Raw genomic sequence first — 27,769 nt, forward strand, 5'->3', positions numbered from 1 at the left:
ATTAAAATGGACATCAAGAAAAATAAGGGAGGAAATATCACACAAGTACCTGCTAATCAGAGATTTTTCAGTAGTGTGCTATACAGTTCTGATTCCAAAAAACAGCTGTACAAAGTTTACCCCAGAATGTCAATAGCTGTGTAAATAGAAAGTGGTTGTTTATTTAACTTTTTTTCAGATTTTATCACCTGATATTTTCCATTAATGAATACTTCTAGACGTAACCAATATAGTAATAATCCATCTTCAAGATGATTCCAATGGGTTGATTAATTCTAAAATGGTTACTTTAAAGGTAAGTATATATATTATATTTTAGTGGTTGTAAATAGTATATTATATGTGCGTTAACAATTAACTATAATACTACCTGTGTGGGGGAAATCAAGACTAGTTACTATACTTGGAGTCCTTAAACTGAAGATCTCAAAGTATTTTATGTTATCAAAAAAGATATCTTAAAAAGTCAAAATCTCTAAGGAACAGAATAAGAGCCACAAATTCTGATCGGCAGGGTAATAAATTAATTTAGCATCTTTAAAATCATCTTTACTTTAAAATTTCCGGTTTTAAAATCCATTATGAACATAGATACAAAAATGTATACTACATATAAGCACAATAGTATATAACCCAGGTGATTTCATTACTTATCATTTATAGTTGGTAATCAACACAAATAAGTGTTTAAAAATCATTTCTACAAACACATGATGCCTTTAAAAAGATGATTCATATAAGGTTCTTTTCATGGACAATATGAAAGGTGAGACCCACTTTCTTTTCCTTTTTCACTTGAGTATAGTGTACGTATAAAGGAAAAAGCTACACTCTACCCTTCTTTATTTTACCATAATATAGAATACGACTGACAGGAGCAACTCAGAATTTATTTGCAAACACTGCTCTCTCTCGTCTATAATCTTCATGAGATTCTTCAGTTCTCTCAAAACTAGGTTTGCATCTTCTCTTTTCTCTTTTCTTATTGACTTAAGCTTATTTCCCATGATAAAAAAAAAAAAACCTCCCCTAGTTGTAAAGAGATTTATAAAAGCTACGGATATTTCTTTTTCCAGTTCACTTTTCCCTTGGTTCTCTGGTACCCAGCACCACATTCAGAAAATTGGATTGGGAGTTTGTTTTGTTTTTTTTTTAATCTAAGAAACCATTGATCCATGTTAAGAAGATTAAGCCACATATATATAAACTTCTTTAGCCCAGGCACATAAAAAAAATCACCTTTTCATGAAATGTAACTGTTAAAGCTTCATTAAAATTTAAATTATTTATTAGGGTAAATGTCTATTATCTTAGTTAATTTACTTTGCTATTACTGACATTAAATAATGTGCTCTGTTAAATTAAAATTTCAACAATTTTGCTCTTTACTATTATTTGATTTTATATTAATCCTTTTTTAAAAATAACACTGATTCAGTTCAGTTCAGTTCAGTCACTCAGTCATGTCCAACTCTTTGCAACTCCATGGACTGCAGCACACCAGGCTTCCCTGTCCATTGCCAACTCCCAGAGCTTGCTCAAACTCATGCCCATTGAGTCATTGATGCCATCCAACCATCTCATCCTCTGCCATCCCCTTCTCCTCTCGCCTTCAATCTTTCCCAGCATCAGGGTCTTCTTCAATGAGTCGGTTCTTTGCATCAGGTGGCCAAAGTACTGGAGTTTCAGCTTCAGCATCAGTCCTTCCAATAAATATTCAGGACTGATTTCCTTTAGGATTGACTGGTTTGATCTCCTTGCAGTCCAAGGGACTCTCAAGAGTCTTCTCCAACACCACAGTTCAAAAGCATCAATTCTTTGGCGCTCAGATTTTTTTAGAATCCAACTCTCACATCCATACGTGATTACCGGAAAAACCACAGCTTTGACTAGATGGACCTTTGTTGGCAAAGTAACATCTCTGCTTTTTAATATGCTGTCTAGGTTGGTCATAGCTTTTCTTCCAAGGAGCAACTGTCTTTTAATTTCATGGCTGCAGTTACCATCTGCAGTGATTTTGGAGCCCAAAAAAATAAAGTCTCTCACTGTTTCCATTGTTTCCCCATCAATTTGCCATGAAGTAATGGGACCAGATACCATGATCTGAATTTTCTGAATGTTGAGTTTTAAGCCAGCTTTTTCACTTTCCTCTTTCACTTTCATCAAGAGGCTCTTTAGTTCTTCTTCACTTTCTGCCATAAGGGTGATGTCATCTGCATATCTGAGGTTACTGATGTTTCTCCCAGCAATCTTGATTGCAGCTTGTGCTTCATCCAGCCTGGCATTTCACATGATGTACTCTGCATATAAGTTAAATAAGCAGGGTGACAATATACAGCCTTGACGGACTCCTTTTCCTATTTGGAACCAGTCTGTTGTTCCATGTCCAGTTCTAACTGTTGCTTCTTGACCTGCATACAGATTTCTCAGGAGGTAGGTCAGGTGGTCTGATTCCCATCTCTTTAAGAATTTTCCACAGTTTGTTATGATCCACACAGTCAAAGGCTTTGGTGTAGTCATAAAGCAAAAGTAGATGTTTTTCTGGAACTCTCTCATTTTTTCGATGATCCAGTGGATGTTGGCAATTTGATCTCTGTGTTGTACCTAGAATTACTAGTTCTTAATGACTCCATGCATGTGTGCTCACTCGCACAGTCGTAATAGAATGTAAAACTAGCATAAACTGCTCTCTAGAAATTTAACTTCTCCTTCATTATATCATCATCTTGTCAAACAGCCAATATAAAATACATTCACTTAAATATAAAGCAAAAATCTGTAAGGTATCTAAACATGAAGAATTACAGATAAGTGAAAGGACTATACTTGTGTACTTTGTTGTTCAGTCACTCAGTCATGTCTGACTCTTTGTGAGCCACAGACTGCAGTATGCCAGGCTTCCCTGTCCTTCACTATCTCCCAGAGTTTACTCAAACGCATGCCCATTGAGTCAATGATGCCACTCAACCACCTCATCCTCTGTCACCCTTTCTCCTCCTGTCCTCAATTTTTCCTGGCATCAGGGTCTTTTCCAATAAGCTGGCTCTTTGAATCACTTGTCTAAAGTTTTGGAGCTTCAGTCCTTCCAAAGAACATTCAGGGTTGATTTTCTTTAGGACTGACTGGTTTGATCTCCTTGCTGTCCAAGGGACTCTCAAGTCTTCTCCAGCCCTACAGTTCAAAAGTGTCAATCTTCAGCACTCAGCCTTCTTTATGGTCTGACTCTCTCATCCATAAATGACTACTGGAAAAACCACAGCTTTGACTATATGGACCTTTGTTGGCAAAGTCCATTTAGAAAATTATTAAAAATAGAATAAAAATAGAGACTCTTTGGACACCCTCAAAGCTTCAAATTCTCCAAAAGCAGAGACCTGGGATTATCAAAAGTATCCACAGAGTAGCTAAGAAAAATCTCACTGTAAAACTAGCCTAAAACAGTTTTATATTTACAACATTAATCAGTTTAAAAATAAGACATTGGGGCAAGTAAGCATTTTACAAGAAAAAATCAATTCTGAGTTATCCAAAAACAAATCCTAAAGGTTGGCATTAGACATTTCCTCAATTGAGTCAAAATTGACTTATCAAGAATCTTACCCACAAAAATCACTGTTACCTAGCACTTCTTCATACCTAGAGGCAATTAAAATGTTTTTAGTGATGACCACAGACTTTTATAGCATCCTAAAGTGACTTCTAAATGATTTTTTTAATTCTAAGTATATTTAGAACTTTAACCCTGTTCTAATTCTTTTCTAATAGGCTATCTACAAACACATATTAAAAATGATTATATAAAATATGATTATACTTTCTGAGTCTTCTGCCTCGAAAACAATTTTCAGCACAAAAAACAAGCTAAAAATATTACTTAAAATATAATCTCACTTTCAATTTTTTTCCTTTAGCCTTATATAAAATAAGACCACATATGATAAGAGTATAAGTAATTTATCTTTGCCAAGTTCATATTTGGCATTAATAATAAGGAACCCATACCCCATTTTCCTTATTACTAACATCTTACAATCACAGAGCATAAATAACTCATTACAATGTATAATGGGTCCGACCCTCGGCTCCAGCGCACCAGGACTCGGCGCTCCTCCGCGAGGAACGGGCGAAAAAGTTTGTTTTGTGGGTGAGAGGGGAGCTCGGCGCCCAGACAGCGCTCCCCCTGCACCTCTGCCACAGCTGGCCATTCTTTTTCTTCGGTTTCCCTGTCGCTGCCCCAGGGCACGAAAGAGCTCTGCTGTCTGGACTGAAAACAGGGGGGCTTACCTGCAAGTGCGAGAGGGGAGCATCTACTACCAGCTGAAAGTTGGTGCTGGTCCCCAAATTTTTTGTTTTTAAATGTATAATGGACCAGAATAGATATTTCCCCAATGATAAACAAATGACCAATAAGCACATGAAATGATATTCAACATCGTTAGTGATCAGAGAAATGCAAAGCAAAACCACAAGATACCATTATACATCCACTAAAGTGGTTACAGTTGGAAATACTGATCATAACAAGTGTTGGTGAGCATCTGAAGACACTGGAACCCTCATACATTGCTGGTGGAAATGAAAAACAGTACTATCACTGTGTAAAACAGTCTGACAGTTTCCCAAAAAGTTAAAAACAGCGTTATCATGTCACCCAGCAGTTCCACTCCAAGGTGAGACCAAAGACACGTCCACACAAAGCACTGCACACAAATGTCCACAGAGGCATTATCCAGAATAGTCCAAAAGCGAAAACAACATGAGTGTCTATCTCCCGGTGAAAGGACACACAAAGCGTGATCTCATATATATATCGTAATAGGAATAAAGTGCTGATACGTAATACAACATGGACGGATCCTAAAAACATCATGCTAAGTGAAAAAACTTACAGAAGACCACGTATCATATGATTCTATTAATATGAAATGTCCAGAACAGGCTATAGAACCAGAAGGTGACTAATGTCTTTTTAGGATGAGAGGTTGGGAGAAGAGGAGAATGAGAACAGACAAATATATAGAAACAGAAGTAGATTAATGTCTTTTTAGGGTGAGAGGATAGGGAAGAGGAGAGTGCTAGCTCTTGGCTGTGGAGTTTCTTACTGACGTGATGAAAACACACTCAAATAAACTGTTGTGATAGTTGTACAGCTCTGTGAATATACTAAAACCCACTGAATCGTACACTATAAATGGGTTGAATTTGTAGCATGCAAATTATCTCAATAAAGTTTTTAATATCATCAGTATGAAAAATTTAACCTCCAGGCATCCACCTCCCCACCTTGACTAGCCCTACAACTACACTTCTCTAACCACTATACAAACTCACAAACTGGACGTTTATTACCTGGAAACTGTCAGTCTGAACCCAGGTTGGGCATGGAGAGACAAGAGGTGGGCAGATCAGGAGTAGGAGAGCTGGTACACAAGAAAACCAGGGGAAATTCTGTACACTGAAGAGAATGATACACAGATTTTTCCTCCATTTCCTTCTTCCATTTAATAACCACCAAAGAGGAAACTGGCAGATCACTCCTTGTAGAACTCAAGAAACAAAGAGAAAACACCTATAGACTGTAATACTTCCCCAGTTGCCAATGAAAGATTCAGCACATCTCCTCGCTCTACAGTAAGGTTTCCCCAAGACCAATACTTGTATTCGCATGCTACTCAGCATCTCCAAATGGATGTCTAATGCGCATGCCAATTTTAACATTATCTAAAACCAAACTCCTTGCCTTTCTCAAATTTACTTCACTTGCGTTCTTGCCCCCACTGAGTAAACAGCAGCATCATTCCCCAAAGGCTCAAGCCACAATCTTTGACATTATCCTTTATTCCCTTTCTTTTTCTCTCACAAGCCAGGTCCAATGAGTCTGCAAACCCTACTGGTTCTATCTTCTAAAAACACATAGAAAATCTGACCACCTCATCTACTACTGCTGCTGCTGCTGCTGCTGCTAAGCTGCTTCAGTCATGTTCGACTCTGTGCCCACCAGGCTCCCCCGTCCCTGGGATTCTCCAGGCAAGAACACTGGAGCGGGTTGCCATTTCCTTCTCCAACGCATGAAAGTGAAAAGTAAAAGTGAAGTCGCTCAGGCGTGTCCAACTCTTAGCGACCCCATGGACTGCAGCCCACCAGGCTCCTCCGTCCATGGGATTCTCCAAGCAAGAGTACTGGAGTGGGGTGCCACTGCCTTCTCCCTCTACTCTGGTCTAAAATACCACAATCTCAAATTATTTTAATAGTTTCCTAAGTGGCCTCTTATAATCTGTCTTCCAAAGAGTATACAGACAAATCAGAGGGGACACGTCACTCCTCTCCTCAAAACTGCCCAATATCTTTATATCTCAGAAAGAAAGCCAAAGTTCTTACAAAATTCCAAAAGACCTCAAGACTCTATAACATCTACCTACCATTCAATATACCCTACTAATCTCTTCTCTTGTTCAATACATTTCAACCACAACGGCCTACTTGCTGTTTCTCATACTTTTCAAGCACATTCACATCTCGTGGCCTTTATACTTTCTATTCCTGTGTCTCCTGCACTGGTAGGCAGATTCCTCACTACTAAGACAACAGGGAAGCCCTCCACTGAATTTTTTATTGAAACTGCTTTAATCCATAATATAATTTAGGGAGGATTCATACCTGTACACTGTTAAGTGTTTCCAAAATGTTTCACCATTTTCTCTTAAGACTCTCAGTTACAATTCATAATTTTTAATGTACTTGTTGTTAGCTCTATTTCTATTTTGTCATTGTGGTAACAAAAACATTTTTAGTATCTTATTCTCTAATTATTGTTGGTATGTAAGATGTAAACATAATTATTATATATTATTTTCTTTTTGACCTTCTTATTGAATGTTCTTACTGGCGTCAATAATTTCAAAGTTGATTTTCTTGACCATTTAGGGTTATTACCATATTATCTAAAAATAATAAGAATCATACCTCTTTCTTTCCAAAAATTAAAATTCTTATCGTTGTTCTTACTTTTATATATTTTTGGCTAAAATTCTTGGCACAATGTTAAATGATAGAAGTGAGTTTAACAAGAGCACCTTCAGCATTTTATCATTAAATACTCTTTATAAATGTTTATTTACCTTATAAGAATTATAAATTATGTTTGAGTGCTTTATTTTTGAAATAATTTCCCACAAAGAAAAAGAAAATCCTTTTTTAAAATTAAGAAATAAGTTAGATATCTCTAAAGATTAAAGGGGTTATCAGTATCATTTACCCATAAAAATCACGTTTTTTTATTCTTAAATTAATGCTTCTCTCCCATCTAAAGTCTAACTTGAAAAGAATTTCACAGAACTAAGCAGCTACACAGGATTCAAACACTCAAAATTAGAATTTAATATTAGATATACAAAATCTTTTCCTGCGTTGTTTCCCCAACCCTGTAATGCTAACAGTTACCTTCAAACTTACCAAATTTTTCTGGACAATTAATTGTTTTAAATGAGTATTTTTTAATTAGGAGCAAAATAAAATGTACTCAGATACAAAAGTTTTTAAGGAAGCCAATATTCAATATAAATAAATGTCAAAATATTGTTTTATTGCAGAGAAAAACTTTCTCTGACCTTAAATTACCTACTGGACAACATATATATGCTATAAAAAAATGAAAAAATATACCTCAAACTCTTTTCTAAGACGTTCCTCTCGTTGAGTACTAAATTCAAGTTCACTTGTTTGTCGCCGTAAAAGGTCAGAGCACTCCATGTGTTCAGCTTCTAATTTTTCCACTTTCTTGTGCATATTTTGTACAGCATTATCTTGCTCCTAGAAAATAGTTCAGTTCTGCATCATTAAATTTTATAAGCCAACAATGACTAAAATTTAATGAGCAACTAAACCTGTACTTCAACCATCATAATAGGTTCATTTATATAAGCAAGAGAGGTCTAGATATTATTCAGTGATGTTTCAGAATATACATGTATTTTAAAAGCACTACTGGAGTTTTATAATTAATACATGTTACAACTGAAAATGTATATAGCTTACTGTGTTTGCTAGTTCAACTGACCTCTGAGAATATTTACATAAAGTTCAACTGTCATATAAAGGTTTTCCCATCTCATTAAAATTTTATTTAAATATTTAGTAAAATAAATGTATGTTTCTCCTTTGTGTGATAAGGAATGATTAGCTTGAATACATAATAATGGCCCTTGAGAGATTTTTATGTGAGTTCATACTTTCTATGCTTAGAGCTTTTAAAGTTGCAGCCACTAGATGGCTGTATTTCATTTTCTCTTCAGTTTTCAGGATTTTAAATCTTTGCTGTACTACTGAAAGAAAATAGCATCAAGCAGTTCTATTTAAATCTCTCAATCTTCTTTTCCAACTAAACTCAGAAATTCAGTTTAATTTTATAGACATTCAAATATAAAGTTAACACACATATCAAAGATATTTCCACAGTAACTAATCTAGACTCATCATTCTCACTTAAGGTCTTTGACAAAGTCCTGTTTACCATTTTTCCCTCACCAGCATCATCTTATTTGGGAACATACACACATATATTACACACAAATATACATGTTTCCACGTATTCCTAGCCACTCAAAAGTTGTCATCAGAGTCTGAGTGAGAATGTTGCAAGCACCAAATATAATTCTCTATAAAAGATTCTAAGTTTGGAAAGGACCCGGCAGCATAGTCCACAATCAAAGAGTGAAGAACAAAATTTAAATTTCTTCTCTTCACATTCCCTCATTTATAATTTATAATTCATATTCATATGAACTCTTAAGAATTATTTTCTTAATAATTTCCTTAATGGAAATTCCTTAATATACAGAAGTTCATCTACTTATACATTTTCAATCTTTAAGCTATCATAGATAAGAACAAAGCTGGGTACCATAGCAGGAGTATGCCAACACTGTCTACAACCAACAGAAGTACTCACAGTTTTTATCATGACTCTATGGATTCAGAAACAAATGGTTTGATGAATAGTGTTATGTAATCCGATTATATCATAAGAGTACCTTCATATATGAAAGCATGTTTAAGACCATTAAGCATACACAAGTATCAGACACCATTATTATTCTATATGGTAGGACCTTCTCATTCAAGCAATCAGTAGTATTAATTCAAATCCACTGTTAAATTACATGCCTTCTTCATTTACAGATACATAATTTCCAACTTTCAACCATCTACTTAGATTACTGTGTATACATTAAAAAGAATAAAGAGCAATTTACAAAGCTAATTACAAAGTAATACAAGTAACTTGAAATAAAAAAAGTCTATAACCAGGAAAACTTATCTCATAGTGGATGGCAGTTATTTCAAGCACTATTAAATCAAATAAAAGCTATTAAAATACTCAGTAAGGCTCACAGGATTTATTTATCAGATGACTTGTGATTCCCATTCTATTGATAAGTAATATAGAAAGAATACAATCATTCCAAATACTACACTAATGGATGTCCATCAGTCCATGTGAGTTTGAATTTAATCCTATAAAAAAGAACTGAAAATGAACTGCTGATCAGTTAGGACTTTTACTTTATGATGCTTGACTTATATTAAATATCACTTAATAGACAGCTTTCAAATAAAAGTCTTTCAAGATGTAGATGAAATTCTGACCTAAAAATCACAGTTTTAACGTAGAAGTTGTCATCACTAATATTATGTGATAATTACTATACATTATTGGATGTAGATATAAACATACCTACATAGTTTTTTCTGGAAAAAAAAAAAATGTTTTCCTCAGTATAGTTGTTAGGAATTCTATTCACAGAAACTTATATTACAGAATTAAGCTAACAGATTACATTAATTAAAACTACCTTGATTAGTTTCCTAATGTTAGACTCACTTGGCATTTCTTATATAAAGGCTTTTTATATTATATCTTTTTTCTATTTTGCTATATTCAATTGGCTAATTTTATATAATATTTTTGCACCTATATTCATGAGATTGACTATAATTATCTTTTCTTGTATCCTTGTCAGTTTAGTGTCAGGATTATTAGTTTGGTATGTTATCAAGATAACATACTTATCTTTCTTATTCTCTGTAGAGTTTAAAGAAGACTGAAATTATTTGCTCCCTGAATGTTTCTTTCTGTTCATTCATGGAGCAATATAAGCCTGGGATTTTGACGATGACTCAATCTAGTTTTCTGCTTCCTTCATCTTTGTAAGTTAGTTGGGGAAGGTAGGAGGGTTTTATCTGTTTCAAATATCCACCAGATAATCCTACAGCAAAGATCAAGGTTGAAAGAGCTAATACTGAAAAGCTTCCAATAAGATTTTTAGTCCCTCACTCTTAAACACAAGAAAACGTGATATTTTAAAAATTCCCCAACATAAAAGGTGAGTTCTAAATCAAACGGGGAGGACAAAAAACATTCCCTGAGAGGAATACATACAAAGAGAAGAAAACTTCAGAATATCTTCAGAGAACATAAATAGTTCCAGAAAGGCAGAGTAAGGACCACCAAAAATTCTTTCCTCCATTACAGCTACAGAACACTGGCAAGGACTTCCTTGGTGGTACAGTGGATAAGAATCTGCCTGCCAGTGCAGGAGACATGGGTTCCGTCCCTAGTCTGGGAAGATTCCACATGCTGCAGAGCAACTAAGCTCAGGCGCCACAACTGCTGAGCCAACACTCCAGAGCCCACGGGTCTCAACTCCTGAAGCCTGTGTGCCTAGAGCCCATGCTGCACGAGAGAAGCCACCAGCCTCTGCTCCCCAAAACTAGAGAGAGCCCGCATGGAACAGCAAAGACCCAGCACAGCCATAGATATAAATAAACTTTAAAAATTAAAAAAAGAACACTGGAAAAAAAATATCAAGATCAAATTTTTTCATAACTAGAAATTAACCAAAGGCTTACAATTTACCTAAGAAGCATTTGATCTATATAAAATCATCTGCATCTCAGTAAGAACAGCAAGTTTTGTGACATTTAAACTTGCCCTAATTCCACACTCCACTCCTCCAACCCCTGGTGGCCTTGAAAATCAATAGTCTTATATAACAGCCAAGACATGGAAATAACCTTAATGTCCATCAGTGGATAAACAGATTAAAAAAATATGGTATATAGCAGACAGATGTATGTGTGTATATATTATATATACAGTTGGCTCTGGAACAACATGGGTATGTGTTTGAACTGCATGGGTCCACTTCTACATAATTTTTTTCAATAAATACTTTGGATAATTTTTTGGAGATTTGTGACAATTTGAAAAACTTCACAAATTGCATAGCCTAGAAACAGTAAAAAAAAAAAAATTAAGTTAGGTATGTCAAGAATGCATAAAACAGATGTAGGTTCTAGTCCATTTTATCATTTACCACTGTAAAATATACATAAATCTATCATTAAAAATTAAAATTTATCAAAACTTATGCACATAGAGTGGAGAAGGCGATGGCACCCCCCTCCAGTACTCTTGCCTGGAAAATCCCATGGACGGAGGAGCCTGGTAGGCTGCAGTCCATGGGGTCGCAAAGAGTCGGACACGACTGAGCGACTTCACTTTCACTTTTCACTTTCATGCACTGGAGAAGGAAATGGCAACCCACTCCAGTGTTCTTGCCTGGAGAATCCCTGGGACGGGGGAGCCTGGTGGGCTGCCGTCTATGGGGTCGCACAGAGTCGGACATGACTGAGGCGACTTAGCAGCAGCAGCAGCACGCACATAAAGACTGTACATGGCCTCACATTCCAATGAAATGTAAACATAAAGATGCAGTGTTATAACTCCATAAGATTAACTGTAATCATAGTGTATGACTGTAATAATTTTGTACCCACCTCCTGTTGCATTGCTCAAGTGAGCTCAAATGTTATAAGCATCTGCTTAAAATGGGCCTGATGCTAGTCATCTCCACATGAGCAATTCATCTTTGCAGTAAGTTTCATACTGCAGCAAAAAGTGATTGATCAATCTCTCTCTCTCTCTCTCAATTCTCACTTTTTCACTGTGCTTAGTGCAATACTGTAAACCCTGAATAACACCACAGGACCCATATAAAGTACCATTACTGATGTTGGAAGTGCTCTCTAGAAGCAAAGAAAAATCATGACATAACAAGAAAAAGTTGAACTGTTTGATAGGCACCATAGCTTCAGGTCTATAGCTGTGACTGCCTGCCATTTCAAGATAAATGAATCTAGTGTAGGGACCCCTATAAAAGAAAAAGAAATCAGTGATGCCATGGCTGCAGCTACAAGAGCAGGTATGAAAACTTTGCACTTTCGGCGATATACCTTTTTTATCTTATACTAAAAAGGCAGCTTTTAGGTGGGTGCGGCATTGCTCTAAGAAAGCCACACCTATAGACTCTAACATGATTAGAGAAAAAAGCCAAGTCACTGTATGACTTCTTAAAGCAAAAGAAAGGCGAAGGATCTCAAGCTGGAGAGTTTTAATGCCAGCAAAGAATGGTTTGATAATTTTAAAATGACGTTTGGCTTTAAAAAATGCAAAGATAACAAGAAAAGCAACTTCTGACAACTGAGAGGCAGCAGATAAGTTTCCAGATGCCTTTAAGAAAATCACTGAGGACTAAGATATGGCCCAAATGAAGTGATCTACAAAACAGAAACAGACGCACAGACACAGAGAACAGACTTGTTGCTAAGGAGGAGGGGGCAGGTGAGGCATGGACTGGGAGGCTGGGGTTGCTAGATAGAAACTATTGCATTTAGAATGGATAAACAACGTTCTGTTATACAGCACAGGAAACTACAAATATATCCAATCTCCTAGGATAAACCATAATGGAAAAGAATATTTTTAAAATGTATATATATTTTTAAAATCACTTTTAAATTATTTTAAGCCACTTTGTTGTACAGCAGAAATTAGCACAACATTGTAATCAACTATAATTCAGTTTAAAAAAAAGAAAATCATTGAGGAGAAAGGATATCTGCCTGAACAGGTTTTTAATGCAGACCAAAATGCCTCATTCTGGAAAAAATACCTAAATGACATTTATTCATAAGGAAGAGAAGCAAGCATATAGGGTTTAAGGCAGGAAGGGACAGACTAACTTTATTGCTCTGTGCAAATGAAGTTGGATTTTATGATCAGTTCTGCTCTTATCTATAAAGCTGCAAACCCCTGAGCTGACAGTCCCTTGGTTGTACAACGAGAAGGCCTAAACAACAAGAATACGTTTTCTGGATTGGGTCCATAGATGCTTTGTCCTTAAAGTCAGGAAATGCCTTGCCAAGTAAGTGACTGCCTTTTAAAGTTGTCTTGTCATTGAACAAGCTGCCCCTGGCCACCCAGAACCCCATATGTTTAACACTCAGTTCAGTTCAGTGGATCAGTTGTGTCCAGCTCTTTGCGATTCCACAGACTGCAGCACGCCAGGCCTCCCTGACCATCACCGACTCCTGGAATTTACTCAAACTCATGTCCATTGAGTAGGTGATGCCACCCAACCATCTCATCTTCTGTCGTCCCCTTCTCCTCCCACCTTCAACTTTCCCAGCATCAGGGTCTTTTCCAGTGAGTCAGTTCTTCATATCAGGTGGCCAAAGGACTGGAGTTTCAGCTTCAACATCAGTTCTTCCAAAGAACACCCACGACTGATCTCCTTTAGGATGGACTGGTTGGATCTCCTTGCAGTCCAAGGGACTCTCAAGAGTCTTCTCCAACACCACAGTTCAAAAGCATCTATTCTTCAGGGCTCAGCTTTCATATACTCCAACTCTCACATCCGTACATGACTACTGGAAAAACCATAGCCTTGACTAGGCGGACCTTTGTTGGTAAAGTAATGTCTCTGCTTTTTAATATGCTATCTAGGTTGGTCATAACTTTCCTCCCAAGGTGTAAGCGTCTTTTAATTTCAATCCTGCAGTAACCATCTTCAGTGATTTTGGAGCCCCCCTAAAAAAAAGTCTGTCACTGTTTCCACTGTTTCCCCATCTATTTGCCATGAAGTGATGGGACACAAAGCCATGATCTTAGTCTTCTGAATGTGCACAGGTCTGAGAGAGTGTGGTCCACTGGAGAAGGGAATGGCAAACCACATTCAGTATTCTTGCCTTGAGAACCCCATGAACACTAAGAAAGGCAAAAAGATAGGACACTGAAAGATGAACTCCCCAGGTTGGTAGGTGCCCATTATGCTCCTGGAGATCAGTGGAGAAATAACTCCAGAAAGAATACAGGGATGGAGCCAAAGCAAAAACAACACCCAGTTGTGGATGGGACTGGTGATAGAAGCAAGGTTCGACGCTGTACAGAGCAATACTGCTTAGGAACCTGGAATGTTAGGTCCATGAATCAAGGCAAATTGGAAGTGGTCAAACAGTACATGGCAAGACTGAACATCAACATTCCAGGAATCAGCGAACTAAGATTGACTGGAATGGGTGAATTTAACTCTGATGAGCATTTTATCTACCACTGTGGGCAGGAATCCCTCAGAAGAAATGGAGTAGCCATCATAATCAACAAAAGAGTCCAAAATGCAGTACTTGGATGCAATCTCAAAAACAACAGAATGATCTCTGTTCATTCCCAAGGCAACCCATTCAATCTCATGGTAATCCAAGTCTAGGCCCTGACCTGTAACGCTGAAGAAGCTGAAGCTCAATGGTTCTATAAAGACCTACAAGACCTTCTAGAATGAATACCCAAAAAAGATGTTCTTTTCATTATGGAGGACTGGAATGCAAAAGTAGGAAATCAAGAAACACCTGGAGTAACAGGCAAATTTGGTGTTGGAGTACAAAATGAAGCAGGGCTAAGCCTAATTGAGTTCTGCCAAGAACGCATTGGTCATAGCAAATACCCTCTTCCAACAACACAAGAGAAGAATCTACACAGGGACATCACCAGATGGTCAGAACCAAAATCAGACTCATTATATTCTTTGCAGCCAAAGATGGAGAAGCTCTATACAGTCAGCAAAAACAAGACTGGGAGCTGGCTCAGATCATGAACTCCTTATAGCCAAATTCAGACTTAAACTGAAGAAAGTGGAGAAAACCACTAGATCACTCAGGTATGACATAAATCAAATCCCTTATGACTACACAGTGGAAGTGAAAAATAGATTTAAGGGACTAGATCTGATAGACAGGGTGCCTGATGAACTATGGATGGAGGTTGGTGACACTGTACAGGAGACAGGGATCAAGACCATCCCTAAGAAAAAGAAATGCAAAAAAGCAAAATGGCTATCTGAAGAGGCCTTACAAATAGCTGTGAAAATAAGAGAAGCGAAAGGAAAGATATACCCATTTGAATGCAGAGTTCCAAAGAATAGCAAGGAGAGATGAGAAAGCCATCCTCAGTCATCAGTGCAAAGAAATAGAGGAAAACAATAGAATGGGAAAGACTAGAGATCTCTTGAAGAAAATGAGAGATACCAAGGGGACATTTCATGCAAAGATGGGCTCGATAAAGGACAGAAATGGTATGGACCTAACAGAAGCAGAAGATATTAAGAAGAGGTGGCAAGAATACATAGAGGACTGTACAAAAAAGATCTTCACGATCCAGATAATCACTATGGTGGGATCACTCACCTAGAGCCAGATATCGTGGAATGTGAAGTCAAGTGTACCTTAGGAAGCATCACTAAGAACAAAGCTAGTGGAGATGATGGAATTCCAGTTGCGCTATTTCAAATCCTGAAAGATGATGCTGTGAAAGTGTTGCACTCAATATGCCGGCAAATTTGGAAAACTCAGCAGTGGCCACAGGACTGGAAAAGGACAGTTTTCATTCCAATCCCTAAGAAAGGCAATGCCAAAGATGCTCAAACTACCACACAACTGTACTCATCTCACACGCTAGCAAAGTAATGCTCAAAATTCTCCAAGCCAGGCTTCAGCAATACGTGAACCGTGAACTTCCAGATGTTCAAGCTGGTTTTAGAAAAGGCAGAGGAACCAGAGATCAAATTGCCCACATCCACTGGATCATGGAAAAAGCAAAAGAGTTCCAGAAAAACATCTATTTCTGCTTTATTGACTATGCCAAAGCCTTTGACTGTGTGGATCACAATAAACTGTGGAAAATCCTGAAAGAGATGGGAATACCAGACCACCTGACCTGCCTCTTGAGAAACCTGTATGCAGGTCAGGAAGTAACAGTTAGAACTGGACATGGAACAACAGACGGGTTCCAAATAGGAAAAGGAGTACATCAAGGCTGTATACTGTCACCCTGCTTATTGAACTTATACGCAGAGTACATCATGAGAAACGCTGGGCTGGAAGAAGCACAAGCTGGAATCAAGATTGCCGGGAGAAATATCAAGAACCTCAGATATGCAGAGGACATCACCCTTATGGCAGAAAATGAAGAGGAACTAAAAGGCCTCTTGATGAAGGTGAAAGAAGAGAGTGAAAAAGTTAGCTTAAAGCTCAACATTCAGAAAATTAAGATCATGGCATCCGGTCCCATCACTTCACAGCAAATAGATGGGGAAAAAGTGGAAACAGTGTCAGGCTTTATATTTCGGGGCTCCAAAATCACTGCAGATGGTGACTGCAGCCATGAAATTAAAAGATGCTTACTCCTTGGAAGGAAAGTTATGACCAACCTAGATAGCATATTCAAAAGCAGAGACATTACTTTGCCAATGGTCCACCTAGTCAAAGCTATGGCTTTTCCAGTAGTCATGTATGGATGTGAGAGTAGGACTATAAAGAAAGCTGAGTGCCAAAGAATTGATGCTTTTGAACTGTGGTGTTGGAGAAGACTCTTGAGAGTCCCTTGGACTGCAAGGAGATCCAACCAGTCCATCCTAAATGAGATCAATCCTTGGTGTTCATTGGAAGGACTGATGTTGAAACTGAAACTCCAATACTTTGGCCACCTGATGCGAAGAGCTGACTCATCTGAAAAGACCCTGATGCTGGGAAAGATTTAGGGCAGGAGGAGAAGGAGACGACAGAGGATGGAGATGGTTGAATGGTATCACCGACCTAATGGCCGTGGGTTTGCGTAGACTCCAGCAGTTGGTGATGGACAGGGAGGCCTAGCGTGCTGCGCTTCATGGGGTCGCAAAGAGTCAGACACAACTGAGTGACTAAACTGAACTGAACTGAGCTTTAAGCCAACTTTTTCACTCTCCTCTCACTTTCATCAAGAAGCCTTTTAGTTCCTCTTCATTTTCTGCCATAAGGGTGGTGTCCTCTGCATATCTGAGGTTCTTGATATTTCTCCCGGCAATCTTGATTCCAGCTTGTGCTTCTTCCAGCCCAGCGTTTCTCATGATGTACTCTGCGTATAAGTTCAATAAGCAGGGTGACAGTATACAGCCTTGATGTACTCCTTTTCCTATTTGGAACCAGTCTGTTGTTCCATGTCCAGTTCTAACTGTTACTTCCTGACCTGCATACAGGTTTCTCAAGAGGCAGGTCAGGTGGTCTGGTATTCCCATCTCTTTCAGAATTTTTCACAGTTTATTGTGATCCACATAGTCAAAGGCTTTGGCATAGTCAATAAAGCAGAAATAGATGTTTTTCTGGAACTCTCTTGCTTTTTCCATGATCCAGTGGATGTGGGCAATTTGATCTCTGGTTCCTCTGCCTTTTCTAAAACCAGCTTGAACATCTGGAAGTTCACGGTTCACGTATTGCTGAAGCCTGGCTTGGAGAATTTTGAGCATTACTTTGCTAGCTTGTGAGATGAGTACAGTTGTGCGGTAGTTTGAGCATCTTTGGCATTGCCTTTCTTAGGGATTGGAATGAAAACTGTCCTTTTCCAGTCCTGTGGCCACTGCTGAGTTTTCCAAATTTGCCGGCATATCGAGTGCAACACTTTCACAGCATCATCTTTCAGGATTTGAAATAGCGCAACTGGAATTCCATCATCTCCACTAGCTTTGTTCTTAGTGATGCTTCCTAAGGTCCACTTGACTTCACATTCCACGATGTCTGGCTCTAGGTGAGTGATCACACCATAGTGATTATCTGGATCGTGAAGATCTTTTTTGTACAGTCCTCTGTGTATTCTTGCCGCCTCTTCTTAATATCTTCTGCTTCTGTTAGGTCCATACCATTTCTGTCCTTTATCGAGCCCATCTTTGCATGAAATGTCCCCTTGGTATCTCTCATTTTCTTCAAGAGATCTCTAGTCTTTCCCATTCTATTGTTTTCCTCTATTTCTTTGCACTGATGACTGAGGATGGCTTTCTCATCTCTCCTTGCTATTCTTTGGAACTCTGCATTCAAATGGGTATATCTTTCCTTTTTTCCTTTGCTTTTTGCTTGTCTTCTTTTTACAGCTATTTGTAAGGCCTCCTCAGACAGCCATGGATGGAGGTTTCCTCTCCTCCATTGTATATGACATTGTATATGTCCATTGTGACATTGTATAGGAAATAGGGACCAAGACCATCCCAAAGAAAAAGAAATGTTTAACACTAAAGACACTGAAATGGTCTACCTGCCCCAAACACAACATCTCTAATTCAGGCTCTAGATCAGGCAGTCATAAGATTCCCTTCATGAATCACTGCCTTGTTGTGGTGAAGGGGCTTGCATAACTCAATGAAGCTATGAGCCATGCCATGTAAAGCCACCAAAGATGGAGGGGTCATAGTGGAAAGTTCCGACAATATGTGATCCACTGGAGGAGGGAATGGCAAACCACCCCAGTATACTTGCTGTGAGAACCTCATGAACTGTATAAAAAAGACAAAAAGATATGACTCCAAAAGATGAGTCCTCTGGGTCAGAAGATGTCCAATATGCTACTAAAGCCCCAGAAAGAATGAAGCAGCTGGGCCAAAGTGGAAATGATGCTCAGCTGTGTCTGGTTATGTCTGGTGATGGAAGTAAAATCTGATGCTGCAAAGAGCAGTATTGCATAGGAACCTAGAATGTTAGGTCTATAAATCAAGGTAAACTGCAAGTGGCCAAGCAGGAAATGGTAAGAATAAACATCAACATCTTAGGAATCAGTGAATTAAAATGGACAGAAACAGGCGAATTTAATTCAGATGACCATTATATCTACTACTATGGGCAAGATTCCCACAGAAGAAATGGAGTAGCCCTCAAAGTCAACAAGAGTCCAAAATGCAGTACTTGGTGCAACCTCAAAAAATGACAGAATGATCTCGGTTCATTCCCAAGGCAAACCATTCAACCTCACAGCAATTCAGGCCTATGCCTCTACTACCAACGCCAAAGAAGCTGAAGTTGATCAGTTCTGTGAAGACCTAGAAGACCTCCTAGAACTAACGCTTAAAAAAGATGTTATAATCATCACTGGGGATTGAAATGCAAAAGTAGGAAGTCAAGAGATACCTGGAGTAACAGGCCAGTTTGGCCTTGGAGTAAAAAATGAAGCAGGGCAAAGGTTAACTGAATTTTGCCAAGAGAATGTACTGTTCATAGCAAACACCCTTTTTCAACAACACAAGAGATGACTTTATACATGGACATCACCAAATGGTCAATAGCGAAATCAAACTGATTAAATTCTTTGTAGCCAAAGATGGAACAGCTGTACACAGTCAACAAAAACAAGACCTGGAGCTAACTGTGGCTCAGATAATCAGTTTCTCATAGCAAAATTCAGTCTTAAACTAAAAAAAGTGGTGAAACCACTAAGCTAGCCAGGTACGACTTAAATCAAATCCCCTATAATATGCAGTGGAGGTGATGAACAGATTCAAGGGGTGAGAGCTAGTAAACAGTGTGCCTGAGGAACTATGGACAAAGGTTGGTAATATTTTACAGGAGGCAGCGAACAAATCACCCAATGAAAAAGAAAAGTAAGAAGGAAAAGTGGTTATCCAAGGAGGCTTTACAAATAGTTGAAGAATGAAGAAAAGTGAAAAGCAAGGGAGAAAAGGAAATGTACACCCAACTAAACACAGAGTTCCAGAGAACAGCAAGGGGAGAAAAGAAGGCCTTCTTCAATGAACAGTGCATAAAAATAGAGGAAAACAACAGAAGGGGAAACTGGAAATAGCAATGGAACATCCCACCCAAAGATGGGTACAATACAAGACAGAAACAGTAGAGATATAGAAGAAGTAGAAAAGATCAAGAAGAAATGGGGAAAATACATAGAACTGTACAAAAAAGATCTTAACGATCCAGATAACCACAATGGTGTGGTCAGTCACCCAGAGCCAGACATCTTGGAGTGTGAAGTCAAGTGAACCTTAGGAAGCACTGCTGTCAATAAAGCTAGTGGATGCGATGGAATTCCAGTTCAGGTCATTTCCGTTCAGTGGCTCAGTCATGTCCGACTCTTTGCGACCCCATGAATCACAGCATGCCAGGCCTCCCTGTCCATCACCAACTCCCGGAGTTCACTCAAAATCATGTCCATCAAGTCGGTGATGCCATCCAGCCATTTCATCCTCTGTCGTCCCCTTCTCCTCCTGCCCCCAATCCCTCCCAGCATCAGGGTCAACTCTTCACATAAGGTGGCCAAAGTACTGGAGTTTCAGCTTCAGCATCAGTCCTTCCAATGAACACCCAGGACTGATCTCCTTTAGGATGGACTGGTTGGATCTCCTTGCAGTCCAAGGGACTCTCAAGAGTCTTCTCCAACACCAGTAGAGCTATTCAAAATCCTGAAAGATGATGCTATCAAAATGTTGCACTCAATATGTCAGCAAATCTGGAAGACCCAGCAATGGCCACAGGAAAAGGTCAATCCTCATCCCAATTCCCAAGAAGGGTAGTACTAAAGAATGTTCTAACCATCAGACACTTACACTTATCTCCCATGCTAGTAAGGTCGTGTTGAAAATCTTGCATTCTAGGCTTCAGCATTAACATGAACCAAGAACTTCCAGATATTCAAGCTGGAATGTTTTTAGAATTTATTTAGAAATATTTAGAAAAGGCAGAGGAACCAGAGATCAAATTGCCAACATTTGCTGGATCATAGAGAAAGCAAGGTAATTCCAGAAAAACATCTGGTTTCATCAACTACACTAAAGTTTTTGACCGTGTGGATCATAACAAAATGTGAAAGCTCTTAAAGAGATGGGAATACCAGACCATCTTACCTGTTTCCTGGAAAATCTGTATGTGGGCCAAGAAGCAACAGTTAGAACCCTGTATGGAACAACTGAGTGGCTCACGACTGAGAAAGGAGTATGACAGGACTGTCTGTTGTCACCCTGTTTATTTAATCTATATGCTGAGCACATCATGAGAAATGCCAGGCTGGATGAGTTACAAGCTGGAATAAAGATTGGCAGGAGAAACATCAACTTCAGATATGCAAATGATACACTCAAATGGCAGAAAGCAAACAGAAACTAAAGAACTTCCTGCTGAGGGTGAAGGAGGAGAGTGGAAAAGTCTGCTTAAAACTAAATATTTAAAAAGCTACAATCATGGCATCAGGCCCCATTATGTCATGGCAAATAGAAGGGGAAAAGACGGAAGTAGTGAGAGATTTCCTCTTTTGGGAAAAATCAGTGAGGCTGGTGACTGCAGCCATGAAATCAGATGACAATTGCTTCTTAGCAGGAAAGCTATTACAAACCTAGACAGTGTGTTTGAAAGCAGAGACATCATTCTGCCGACAAAGGTCCATATAGTCAAGGCTATGGTCTTTCCAGTGGTCAAGTATGGTTGTGAGAGCTGGACCATAAAGAAGGCAGAACGCCAAGAATTGATGCCTTTGAACTGTGATGCTGGAGAAGACTCCAGAGAGTCCCTTGGAAAGCAAAGAGATCAAATCAGTCAATCTTAAAAGAAATCAACCCTGAATACTCATTGGAAGGACTAACACTGAAGCTGAAGCTCCAGTATTTTGATCACCTGACGCGAACAGCTGACTCGTTAGAAAAGTCCCTGATGCTGGACAGATTGAGGGGAGAAAGAAAAGAGGGAATCAGAAGATTAGATGGTTGGATGTCATGACCAATGCAATGAACATGAACCTGGGCAAACTCTGAGAGATGGTGACAGACAGAGAGGGCTGGCAGGCTGTAATCCATAGGGTAGCAAAGAGTCAGACACGACTAGGTGACTGAACAACACCACACACGGTACTCTATAGAAAGGGTGGTTAATGCTATGGAAGACAGCCCTGATAGAGACAACATCATAAAAGCCTGGAAGGATTACAGCATTGAAAAATGCCATCATTAGGAAAAGATGTCCAAGCCATCAAATCTGAAATAATAAATCCTGCTAGAGAAAACTATGTCCAGATGTTATCCACGACTTCACAGAATTTATGACCGAGTCAATCAAGGAAATTATGAAAGAGATTACAGATACGGGGCAAAAAAAAGATGGGGGGGGTGGGCGGTGAAGGGTTTCAAGATATAGATCTTGGAGAAATTCAAGACTGATAAACAGCACACTAGAGGAATTAACAGAAGATGACTTGACGGAGATGAGTATTTCCAAACCAGTTTCAGATGATGAGGAAGATGACATAGAAGAAGCAGTGCCAGAACACAAATTGACGCTGGTTTTAAGACTGCTTTTGACTTCTGTGAGGGACAGGGAGACCTGGCGTGCTGCAGTCCATGGGGTAGCAAAGAGTTGAACATGAATTAGTGACTGAACAACAAAGGACTTCTTTTACAACATGGAACCTTCTATGACATGGGTCCTGAAACTAAACCAAACAATGAAAGACAGGTTGGTATCATATAAACACGTTTTTAGAAAAATGAAAAAGCAAAAATGGCAGTCAGAAATGACAATGTATTTCTGTAAAGTTACACCAAGTACGCCTGCCTCTCTTGTCTCCCCTTTCCTGTTCTCCATCTCTCCCACCTCTGCCACCCCTGAGACAGCAACACCAACCTCTCCTCCTCAGCCTACTCACCATGAAGATGACAAGGATGAAGACCGTTATGATGATTCACTTCTACTTAATAATAATCATCATCATGCATACAGTAAATAATCAACATGCACACATTAATAAACTTACCTATTGTGTATATGTGTTTTCATGTGACAATCTAGTAACTGTAGAGCTAGAACTGTATGAGATGCTTTTGGGTCATCATCATTAACTACGTATTCGTGTTGAACATCATGTGCAAGATCTGTACTGAAGTAGACAGTCTATCCTGAAATAGACATGAGGTGAGTGAAAGTCACTCAGTCATATCTGACTCTTTGCAACCACACGGACTAAACACTCCATGGAATTCTCCAGGCCAGAATACTGGAATGAGCAGCTGATCCCTTCTCCAAGGGAATCTTTCTAACCCAGGGATCAAACCCAGGTCTCCCACATTTGCAGGTGGATTCTTTACTAGCTGAGCCACCAGGGAAGCCCAAGGTGAATGATATTTAATATAAAATTAATAATGAGCTAGTTTTCTGACTGTTTTGTGACTTTGCTTTCAAAGAATTACATTACCATACCATATGTCTCTCTCTTGTAAATGGAGAAAATGAGTATCAGTCCATCATCACAAGTTAAGTGCTTTTTTTAAATTCAACAATGTTTCCAATACAGTATTATGGAAAGACTGTAATACTTATGCCATAATAAATTTATAAAAATGCTATAAATTGAATATTAAGATATGATGTATGCATGATGACTACAGTTAACAACACCATATTGTATTGGGATTCCCAGGTGGTGCAGTAGTCAAGAATCTGCCTGCCAATTCAGGAGATACAAGAAACATGGGTTCAATCCCTGGGTCTGGAAGATCCCCTGGAGTAGCAAATGGCAACCCACTCCAGTATTCTTGCCTGGGAAATTTCATGGACAGAGGAGCCTAGCAGGCTACAGTCCACAGTGTCGTAAAGAACGGGACAGGACTGAGCATGCATGCAGAAGGAGGAGGAGGAGAATCAATTATGTTTCAATAAAACTGGAAAGAAAAAAAGAACTATAGCTATGAAACCCAACACCCTGGCTGCTTTTCATACTAAAAACATTCCGTAAAACCAGAACTCAAATATGAAATGAAACTGTAAGGTCTCAAAAAGTCATAAGTAGAAAGAGGATATCACCACTTAAGTTGACTGGATCAAACCTATCCAATCATCTCTGCTTGCTCCTGAAACCCCACTTAAATGAAGACAGAATAAAAGTGAGTGACAGAAGAGATGACAGCCAACAGATGTCAAAAGCGAATTTGGAAGATGGAAAATAAATGGACAAGTGATTAAGTGATGGGTTTCAGCATTCTCAACTTTGCTAAATACTCAAAAAAGGCAGGGCCTAATAGCAAGTTGAATTCATATCCGTAAAAAAAAAAAATCAGAAATTGGAAGCAGGAATTACCCCTGAAGCCAAGCCATGGAGTGGCAGTGAACACAGAACACTGTTGGAAGCCTCTATAAGCAGCAGTTAGCTCTGTTCTCAGATCTCCTCTGCCAACTCCCTCCCAGACAAAGGGCCCTCTCCATTCTGGAAAAAGAGAGAGTTTATTTGCAAACCAATAAGGCTGATCCAAAAAGGTTCTGAGGTCATGAAAACCAGACCCAACTGAAGGACAGGATAAGACACTTTATTAAAAATTGGAGGAGACTGGGAAATTGTGGGGGATGAGACCTCACAGCTCTGTTTCTTTCTTCAGCTCCCAGAACATTGACTCCTACACTTAAGGTACTATAAGGACAAAGAAGAGACCAGAAGGCTCCTTTGTGGGGAAATAACCAGGCCGAGGGGAAAAAGCTACAGACTCCGGCCTTTTAAAGGTTCTCCAATTAAATGGAAGGGCTCCACACACAACAAGAGCTTTCTACCAGCTTTTTAGCGCTTCTTTCTTAAACATGAACACACAGACAAGGATCACCAGACATTTGAGGAAAGCTTTTCGTGTGAAATTCAGACAAACGTGATCAAACACTCGGAGAAAACAAAGACAATCTAGGGAGGCAGGGGGAGGGGAACCACCTTCAGAACAAGTATGACTTTCATCCACAGAGTTAAAATAAGGTATTAGAAACATGAAACAAGAAGAGTCTACTATATAAAACTATAGTCAAAGAACAAGAAACAACTCTTGGAAATTAAAAAATTTAAAAGCAGAAAGAGAATTTAATAGAAAAGTTGTGATATAAAATTGAAGAAATCTCTTCAAAAACAGAAAAAAAAAAAAGAGTGGAAAGCAGAAGAAATTAAGGATGTCAATTTATGGCAAACTGTCCTATAAATCCAATTCAATTCCAATAAAATTACAAAGGTTTCTTGGTAGAATATAAATAACATGTCAATTCTCAAACTCACATGGAAGATTAAAAGGCTAAGAATAACTCTCCTCCCCACTCCCTCAGAAAATATATTAAGAATATGCAGAAGGGAGTTTGCTCTATCTGATATCAAGAATTACTCTAAAGCCATGGCAAATAAAACAATTTAGTATTGATTTAGAAACAGATCTACAGGTAAGTGAAACAGAACAACATGTAAGTGAAACAGAACAAAGCACCAGGAAACAAACTGTAGATTTTATGAAGGAACTTGATATATGACACAGATGACATTTTAAATCAATAAGTGGTAACAGCATAGACAGGTGAATGAATAGTAGAGACATTTGGTTATCCATATGGAAAAAAATAAAATTAAACCTTCCTTCATGCTCTATACAGAAAAATTTTTTTTCTTTATGACTTTAGGTTATATAAGACATAAAAAAGTACTATCAATAAAAGAAAATACTGATACATTCAACTACATTAAAATTTAAAACTGCACACAATGTAAATTGTTTCCATGTCTCCACAAAGAGGAAAAAGATGTTTGCCATGGGATTTAAGTAACCAAGTTATCAAATGTATTTGAAACTCCTATAAATCAATAAGAATATACAAACAAAAAGGATAAAGGAGAAAAAATAAAATTGCGGTTCACAAAAGAAGAAACATGAATGACCAATAAACATAACATGAGCAATGTCAGGGAAACAGAAATTTAAGCAAGAGAAATTTCACACACATTCTAATGCAAAAGAAATTAAATCTGAAAAATACCAAGGGTTCAAGAGACTTCAAGGGAACAGAAAGTCTTCTCTCAAATTGATACAACCACTTGGGAAAATAACTTAGCATATATTTTATCTAATAATTGCAAATACACTAAATACATCCCACATAAAAATATTTGATGTTTATGGAAGCATTGCCTGAAATAACTGAAACTTAGAAAGAAATTAAATCTCAATCAACCCTGTAATGGATGATTATGCTATGATAAATCACTATAGATCAGTTAAATTGAATGAACCAGAGATAGTTTATTAACTAGGCTAAACCTCAAAAACATAAGAGGGGAGAAAAGTTGGACAAAGACTCATACTGTGTGATACTGCATGCATCTCTTTTAAATACACAAAATACTATAAAAAAATATATATCATCAATGTTTACAGACAGAAAGTTTAACACCAACTTCAGAAGGATGGTTATCTTGTGGGGGTGGGGTGCTAGTGAATGATTCAGTCTTCAGTGATATAAAATGTGTCTGTTATGAATTCTTAGGCAAACATGACAAACACTAAATAATCTAGATGGTAAATGTTGGCAATATTAATGGTATTGATTGGCTATATTGGGTATTAATTAATTATACATTAATCCCTATTAATTTTTATATGTTCAGATACTTGTTATAGGTATATGGTTTAATCAATATAATCCATGTCTGGGGTGCATTATAATATACAAGAAAATTTTTTTTTCTTTTTTTTTTTTTAAATTTTATTTTATTTTTAAACTTTACAAATTGTATTAGTTTTGCCAAATATCAAAATGAATCCGCCACAGGTATACATGTGTTCCCCATCCTGAACCCTCCTCCCTCCTCCCTCCCCATACCATCCCTCTGGGTCGTCCCAGTGCACTAGCCCCAAGCATCCAGTATCGTGCATCGAACCTGGACTGGCAACTCGTTTCATACATGATATTATACATGTTTCAATGCCATTCTCCCAAATCTTCCCACCCTCTCCCTCTGCAACAGAGTCCATAAGACTGTTCTATACATCGGTGTCTCTTTTGCTGTCTCGTACACAGGGTTATTGTTACCATCTTTCTAAATTCCATATATATGCGTTAGTATACTGTAAGAAAATTACAAAAGAACTATAAAATACCTCATGCAGTTATACATCCAAATTAACTTGCCTCCTCCCAAATAAATTTTTTAATTTTTTTGTCACAGAATTTATTTTCTAATCAAACCAAAGATACTTGGATTCCTATAGTGAGTGAGTGTGTGTCTGTGTGTGCAACAAATTAAATCACGTTAGTTCAGTTCAGTCGCTCAATCGTGTCTGACTCTTTGAGACCCCATGGACTGCAGTATCCCAGGCTTCCCTGTCCATAACCAACTCCCACAGCTTGCTCAAACTCATGTCCATCAAGTCAGTGACCCCAACTTAATTAAATCACATTAAGGGTAGAACTGTGATGTTGGAGAAGACTCTTGAGCATCCCTTGGACTGCAAGGAAATCAAACTAGTTAATCCTAAAGGAAATCAGTCCAGAATATTCACTGGAAGGACTGATGCTGAAGCTGAAACTCCAATACTCTGGCCACCTGATGTGAAGAACTGACTCATTGGAAAAGACCCTGATGCTGGGAAAGACTGAAGGTGGGAGGAGAAGGGGACAATAGAGGATGAGATGGTTGGATGGCATCACTGACGCAATGGACATGATTTTGAGTAGGCTCCAGGAGTTGGTGATGGACAGGGAAGCCTGGCGTGCTGCAGTCCATGGGGTTGCAAAGAATCAGACATGACTGAGCAATTGAACTGACTAACTGAAAGGCAGGGGAAATTGAGTGAGT

General features: G+C 38.4%; 1 protein-coding gene across 8 annotated transcripts in view; it reads right to left on the bottom strand.

Moving 5' to 3' along the window:
• The window catches only part of CCDC171 (coiled-coil domain containing 171), a 341,254-nt gene that overhangs the window by 277,077 nt on the left and 36,408 nt on the right, over window positions 1-27,769 (bottom strand). For all 8 annotated transcript variants that reach the window (XR_009495531.1, XM_003586376.6, XM_059889397.1 and 5 more), the window contains one exon: window positions 7,663-7,809. Coding sequence is in view for 7 of the 8 variants with exons in the window: in XM_003586376.6 (XP_003586424.2) it covers window positions 7,663-7,809 (147 nt within the window). In the remaining variant the exon portion in view is untranslated. The remainder of the gene's footprint in view (window positions 1-7,662; window positions 7,810-27,769) is intronic.

Source organism: Bos taurus, chromosome 8 (genome assembly GCF_002263795.3).
Source record: "Bos taurus isolate L1 Dominette 01449 registration number 42190680 breed Hereford chromosome 8, ARS-UCD2.0, whole genome shotgun sequence".
Taxonomy (NCBI): Eukaryota; Metazoa; Chordata; class Mammalia; order Artiodactyla; family Bovidae; genus Bos; species Bos taurus.